The sequence below is a fragment of the Carassius gibelio genome, chromosome B7 (genome assembly GCF_023724105.1).
Source record: "Carassius gibelio isolate Cgi1373 ecotype wild population from Czech Republic chromosome B7, carGib1.2-hapl.c, whole genome shotgun sequence".
NCBI classification, from domain to species: Eukaryota; Metazoa; Chordata; class Actinopteri; order Cypriniformes; family Cyprinidae; genus Carassius; species Carassius gibelio.
The window spans coordinates 2,385,019-2,392,494 of record NC_068402.1 but is presented as its reverse complement, the minus strand read 5'-3'; the positions used below and the strand labels follow the sequence as shown (position 1 = coordinate 2,392,494).

Here is a 7,476-nt window from a genome sequence, read left to right as displayed (position 1 = left end):
ATTTTGTGTAATTTATGTGACAATTACACTACTTTGTTTTTAAGTCTCTCACAAAGAGACAAAAAATGAGCCTCAACAACCTTATATTAATATTGAGATTGTTCAAATGGTCAAAATGTGGGGCCCAAGGCAGTCGCTTGCCCTGCCTGCCCTGTTGCTATGCCTCGGAGTAGATCTGCAATGATTTTCAAGTGCTAGAATCAAATTGCTAAAAAATATGGAGCCCCACAAGAAAAATGCAAGAAAAAATAAATAAATTGTGTGCACGATTTAATAATTAATTCCCTCAGTGTACTAAAACGTGCACACGATTACTATTGAATTCTCTTGATTTACTAAATCTTGCGCACAAATCGAATGAATTAAATAAATAGAGGGAATGCAAAAGGTAATCGTGTGCACGTTTTAGTACATTGAGAGAATGAATTAGTAAATCGTGCACACGATTTAGCCTACTATTTTTTCCTGCATGTGCGGGGCTTCGTAGGAAAAAAGTGAGTCAGGAATGACACTTTATTCACTTAAATAAGGCTAAAAACATTTTAGCTGTTGCACTGACTTCAGTTTTTGATTACATGGTAGCTAACAAGAGAAAACTAGAAACGTTAATGTTGCCAGATGAGAGAATCTATCAAAATTTGTGCGCAAATTATTTATTTTGTTGATAACACAACTTAATAAATAAGAAGGGTGCAACATACAGCTCTGTCCCAGTGCACTCTTGAACACAGCAACTTTAAAAGAAGAAACTATGATAAATTAACACTGCAAAATAATGAACCAAGCTACTTTGTTGAATTTAAGAAAATGTTGAATCTGTTTGGTTTTTACTAAATCAATCAATAAATAAATGACTGTATTGTGATTCACAATAAAAACTGAGGCTTTACAGATCTACAGCAGCATGCTGTATCCCTACACATTCTCACTCCCACCTTGTCACATATTGACGCTTACTTTCTGACACACAGATTACACCTTTAGGTCATTTTCCGATGTGCAGGTTCTCCTTTGCTTTAAAAAAAAATCCTTGGCATCAATATGCTGACGTGAAAGGCACTGGGAATTTAATTGTCGTAACTAACTTATATATTGAGTAATAATATTGCTGTCATTCCATATATGTTGAGGTGTAATTTTTCATGTAAATGAAAGACATGTTTAAATGTAATGCTAAAAGGATATCCCTGAGCAATGAAAAATGATGCTAAAGGGTCCTGACCACGTGTCAGTCAGTTAGGAGTGATAATGTGTTGCATAAGCAGTTCTACAGTAAACATTTGTTTAATAATACTGAATGACATGTAATCAAATGACACTAAAATAATACACTCATTGTTTATGCTTCAGTTTTACGTCAGAGATGTACAGTATTGTTCAAAATAATAGCAGTACAATGTGACTAACCAGAATAATCAAGGTTTTTCGTATATTTTTTTATTGCTACGTGGCAAACAAGTTACCAGTAGGTTCAGTAGATTCTCAGAAAACAAATGAGACCCAGCATTCATGATATGCACGCTCTTAAGGCTGTGCAATTGGGCAATTAGTTGAATTAGTTGAAAGGGGTGTGTTCAAAAAAATAGCAGTGTGGCATTCAATCACTGAGGTCATCAATTTTGTGAAGAAACAGGTGTGAATCAGGTGGCCCCTATTTAAGGATGAAGCCAACACTTGTTGAACATGCATTTGAAAGCTGAGGAAAATGGGTCGTTCAAGACATTGTTCAGAAGAACAGCGTACTTTGATTAAAAAGTTGATTAGAGAGGGGAAAACCTATAAAGAGGTGCAAAAAATGATAGGCTGTTCAGCTAAAATGATCTCCAATGCCTTAAAATGGAGAGCAAAACCAGAGAGACGTGGAAGAAAACGGAAGACAACCATCAAAATGGATAGAAGAATAACCAGAATGGCAAAGGCTCAGCCAATGATCACCTCCAGGATGATCAAAGACAGTCTGGAGTTACCTGTAAGTACTGTGACAGTTAGAAGACGTCTGTGTGAAGCTAATCTATTTTCAAGAATCCCCCGCAAAGTCCCTCTGTTAAAAAAAAGGCATGTGCAGAAGAGGTTACAATTTGCCAAAGAACACATCAACTGGCCTAAAGAGAAATGGAGGAACATTTTGTGGACTGATGAGAGTAAAATTGTTCTTTTTGGGTCCAAGGGCCACAGGCAGTTTGTGAGACGACCCCCAAACTCTGAATTCAAGCCACAGTACACAGTGAAGACAGTGAAGCATGGAGGTGCAAGCATCATGATATGGGCATGTTTCTCCTACTATGGTGTTGGGCCTATTTATCGCATACCAGGGATCATGGATCAGTTTGCATATGTTAAAATACTTGAAGAGGTCATGTTGCCCTATGCTGAAGAGGACATGCCCTTGAAATGGTTGTTTCAACAAGACAATGACCCAAAACACACTAGTAAACGGGCAAAGTCTTGGTTCCAAACCAACAAAATTAATGTTATGGAGTGGCCAGCCCAATCTCCAGACCTTAATCCAATTGAGAACTACTGGGGTGATATCAAAAATGCTGTTTCTGAAGCAAAACCAAGAAATGTGAATGAATTGTGGAATGTTGTTAAAGAATCATGGAGTGGAATAACAGCTGAGAGGTGCCACAAGTTGGTTGACTCCATGCCACACAGATGTCAAGCAGTTTTAAAAAACTGTGGTCATAAAACTAAATATTAGTTTAGTGATTCACAGGATTGCTAAATCCCAGAAAAAAAAATGTTTGTACAAAATAGTTTTGAGTTTGTACAGTCAAAGGTAGACACTGCTATTTTTTTGAACACACCCCTTTCAACTAATTGCCCAATTGCACAGCCTTAAGAGCGTGAATATCATGAATGCTGGGTCTTGTTTGTTTTCTGACAATCTACTGAACCTACTGGTAACTTGTTTGCCACGTAGCAATAACAAATATACTAAAAACCTTGATTATTCTGGTTAGTCACATTGTACTGCTATTATTTTGAACAATACTGTAAATACTGTCCATCCTGAACGTGTGAATGTGCTGTAGACATAAACAAATGAATGAGGATGTGTTAACATGCAAACATATTCATGTTTCATAAACAAAACAAAAAAATCCAGTAAACAGCAGGAGTAGGAAACGAAACTATTAGAATATTCACAGAGAGATGAAATCAAAAAAATTAACAATGGTTCAATCTTTGCATTCCATTCAATCACAGTCTAGTATCTAGATTGAGTATCTAGACAGAGAACATCAGACACATTTCTTCTGAAACAGAAGCAGATGATGGTATTTTATTCTGGATGATGAGAGTCTTTTCTAACATTATAAATGGACCTCAGGGTAATAAATACACAATATGAGCAGATTAATGGAGGCTGGTCTCTGTTGCTCATGTCTGCTGTGTCTCATCTTCACCAGCAGAGACCTCGGCTCTGAAGAGGAAAATGAACGGGAAGAATCGTCTTGTCTTTTCTTTTAATTTCTAAAATCCTTCTCACAATAATCCCAGATCTTCTTTCATCTCACACTGGATCCTCAAACAGAGGTTTTAAAGGCTGTCAGTATCACCTTCTTCACTAATGAACTCAGCCCTCATCAGTCAGATCATCTGTGGGTTACTTGTTTTAAAAAGCACCATCTGAAAGTGACTCAACAGTAAAATAAAAATGCATTTCAAACTGAATGAAGCTATAATATTATAATAACCACTTAGTGTCAAAATGTAAATTAAGAATATTTATAATGTCATTCTGTAAAATAAGGTTCATTTTCATATTGACTGATAAAGACTGACACAGATGTCATTATGGAAATTAATGGAAAGAGATGGACCATTACACAAATATAGAGGAAGTGAATATGAAATAGGGTTTTTTTTAGACTAGTAAACTAACAATGTGGCACTGAATAAGTGACTCAGACTCAGGACAGAAACACAACCTCTAAAGTAAGAATAACTCATTCAACAAGTTCATTCTTTAACTAGAATTAGACTTTGAGATATTAATATTCTGTTCATGTTTAACACCAAAATGAATCAGTGAATATTTAACATCTGAGTTTTTCGATATCTTTTATCTTCAGAAATGGACCAGACTCTGTATTTCATTCTTCTTCTCATTGGTGAGTGTGTTTGTGGTTTTATTCATGATTTCTAGTTTCATTAGGTTTGATCCTGTTATGAAAAGCATTAAAGCAGCGTCTCTCTTTCACAGCTCTCTGCTCCGTATCTGAATGTGTTCAGCGTCAGTATCACTTTATAAATGAGAAGAAGACCTGGACTGAAGCTCAGAGATACTGCAGAGAGAATTACACAGATCTGGCCACCGCTGACAACATGAACGACACGAACGAGCTGAAGAAGAGTGTGAATGATTCAAGTGTTCAGTATTTCTGGATTGGGCTGAAGAAGACGGGTCGTGATGAATGGCACTGGTCTTCAGGTGAACCTGCGCTCTATCTGAACTGGGCTCCAGGACAACCAGAAAACAGTTATTGTGGTATGATGTCAAATGGACAATTTGAGGATTTGTCATGTAGTGATAAGCGACATTTCATCTGCAACAACAGTGAGTGTAGACATTTACAATCACAACAACACTTAATTTATAGATGTAAATTTAAAGATTAATTTTTTTATTTTATTGTAATCTATTGTCCAAGTAAATGTTTCTGTTACATTTCAACATTTTATCTGCAGTGTAACAATGTCCTCTGTTTGATCATTCTCTCATCCGACTTTTTGTGTCTGAATCCAGTGTTCTAGAGAGACATTAGCAAAAATAATGGACGAACAGAAAGAGTTTATAATAATCATGATGTTCCCAGATGTTACTTCATGTTAAATATGTTTCATCTTTAAAATAATCCTGAATAAATTATGAATATTCAATATATCACTAGCATTAGAAGCAGCTCAAGTTGAATGACATGTTTCTGATGTTTCCATCGCTGCTTCTGTTCAGATACAAACCATAAATCAACATAAGAATAATAAACAAAATTATTCATCAATCTTCTCATGTGTTGTTCTTAAAGCAAACACAGGACTTGTCTTTGTCAATCAGCTGAAGAGTTGGAGAGCCGCTCAGAGTTACTGCAGACAGAATCACATTGATCTGATCAGTGTGAGGAACCAGAACGAGAATCAACAGGTTCAGCAGTTCATTAGTGATAATAACTCATCTGGATTATATGTGTGGATCGGTCTGTTCAGAGACTCATGGCAGTGGTCAGATCAGAGTAACTCTTCATTCAGAGACTGGGATCCTGCTCAACCTAATAATGCTGGAGAAAACTGTGCAGCTGTCAAACACGACTCTCAGGGACAATGGCATGACGTCTCTTGCACCGATCGATATCCTTTTGTGTGTTATGAAGGTGAGTAGATCTTCACTAAACACACACACTCCATCATCACCTCCAGATCTCTTCAAGTTCACTCTACATGTCTGACATGACAAATTCATCCCCAGTGTTTGTTCTGCATGTTGTTTTTGATCAGTCTCTCTCTAGTTTCTGCTTGTGTTTGGTTTTATCTGCAGATCCTGAACTGATTGTGATCCGAGAGAATGTGACGTGGTCTGAAGCTCTGAGATACTGCAGACAGAATCATGTGGATCTGGTCTCGGTTCATTCAGAAGAGATGCAGCGTCGTGTAATGAACGTGGTTAAACTGGCGTCTACTGCGGAGGTGTGGTTGGGTTTACGTTACTCTCACATTTTGGGCATCTGGTACTGGGTGAGTGGAGATACCGTGTGCTATCAGAACTGGGCTCCAGGGAACGGCACATCAGAGGAGGACTGTGAACACACAGTGAGATCTGGAGCAGTTCAGTCTGGAGGAGATCAGCGCTGGATCAGTCTTCCTGAGACTCACAAACTCAACTTCATCTGCAGCAGATATTCAGAGTGAAGAATCTTTTCTCTGTCTTTCTGATTTTCTTTCATGTTAAAGCTGCCAGAAGTCTTTCTGTATTTGAATTATCATGGAATAATGTGCTCTTAACAGCAATGTTTAATATTCTTTAGATGTCTAAAACACTAAAATAATATGTGTCTGTGTTTTAGGAATCTCTCTGTATATCCGGTGTGGTCTCTTGTTTTTTATTTTGCACTGATCATATATTAATATATTAAGTGACTGGTTTGATGTGATTCTGTGAGCAGCAGCTCTTGTAAAAATTACTTGTTTCTCAGCAGAAATGAAATCTGATTATTCATAGAAAATCAAAAATGAAGTTTGGGTATAAAATCTTGTGTTTGATCCAAACAGAACATCAGCTCAAATAAACTCATCTGCTGCCGAAATGTTTGTCTCCTGACTCTTTCCTGATGTTCCTCTGATGTCACAGTGAGATTGTAAATTATGCGACCAGTCAAAGGTTTTTAAACACTTTTAAAGAAGTATATTCTGTACACAAAGCCTGCATTTATTTGTGCCAAAGAACAGCAAAAACAAGTATTTTATTATATTTTAACATTTAATTTATTCATGTGATTTCAAAGCTGAATGTTTAGCATCAATACACCAGTCACATCCTTCAAAAATCATCCCAATATTCTGATTAGCTGCTCAAAATACATGCAATATGTATTATGTTGAAAACATAAGAGTATATTTTTTCCAGGTTTCTTTGAAGAATATAAATCTCAGGAGAACAGCATTTATTTAATCTTATAACATTACAGTATAAATGTCTTCACCATAATTGTGGATCAATTTAAAGCATCCTTTGCAAAAAAAAAGGAACCCCCCCAAAAAATAATATATAAAAAAAATAATAATAAATAAAAATAAAAATTATACTGACTCCAAGCCTTTGAATGGTATACTGTATAATGTTTCAAAAAAAATTTGTTGTTGTTGTTGTTGTTTGTTTTTTCTCTCAGATAAATGTCAAACTTTGGATTTTTCTATTGATGAAAGAATCCTGAAAAAAAAAAAAATAATAATAATAATTGTCCTGTGTGTTCTGTAGCTGGTGGTCTGGGCAATCAGCGCTGATCGTGGCGGGGTTGTGCAGATCACAAGCTGATTCTTTCCCACTTGTCGCTCGTTCCCCCGCTCCCTTATACAGTATGTCTCTGCCTTTCTGTCTGTCGTGAGTAGATTGTTTTGTCTTTGTGTTTTGTGTGGTGTCCAAGCTTCGGTCTCACCTTCTGTTTTCCTGTTTAAGGACCATAGTTTGGAGATCTGGCACAAGAGTGTGCCAGCCAGCTCAGAGATCTCTGTGTGCACTAAAGCATGTAATTAGTGCTCGCTGACTTTCACTCTCCAGCCTTCCTGTTTCCCCACATAGCAATCCAGGGTAGCTTCGTCATCACTCTCTTGGTAGGTCAAGCGAGAGAGTGGGGAACGGCCGATGTGGGACAGCAAGCATGACTGTTGTGTGTCGTTTGAGGCATTCTTGAAGCAGTTGTGCAAGGTGTTTGATCGCTCTGCACATGGAACTGAAGCAGAACAAGCATTGTCGCTGCT

At 37.1% G+C, this 7,476-nt stretch overlaps 3 protein-coding genes across 6 annotated transcripts in view; 1 reads left to right on the top strand and 2 right to left on the bottom strand.

Moving 5' to 3' along the window:
• LOC127962242 (lysophospholipid acyltransferase LPCAT4) overlaps positions 1-7,476 on the bottom strand; it is a 75,095-nt gene that overhangs the window by 5,797 nt on the left and 61,822 nt on the right. The window lies entirely within an intron of this gene.
• The window catches only part of LOC127962282 (H/ACA ribonucleoprotein complex subunit 3), a 78,904-nt gene that overhangs the window by 16,547 nt on the left and 54,881 nt on the right, over positions 1-7,476 (bottom strand). The gene's annotated exons all lie outside the window — the stretch shown is intronic.
• LOC127962284 (macrophage mannose receptor 1-like) lies at positions 4,079-6,305 on the top strand. 2 transcript variants are annotated; one of them, XM_052561839.1, is made up of 4 exons: positions 4,079-4,118; positions 4,211-4,564; positions 5,034-5,375; positions 5,540-6,305. In XM_052561839.1, exons 1-4 carry the CDS (start codon positions 4,082-4,084, stop codon positions 5,908-5,910), a joined length of 1,104 nt encoding a protein of 367 aa, XP_052417799.1. In that variant the 5' UTR covers positions 4,079-4,081; the 3' UTR covers positions 5,911-6,305. The 2 variants fall into 2 exon arrangements, with proteins under 2 accessions (XP_052417799.1, XP_052417800.1); XM_052561840.1 differs by having other exon boundaries at positions 5,034-5,379; positions 5,511-6,305.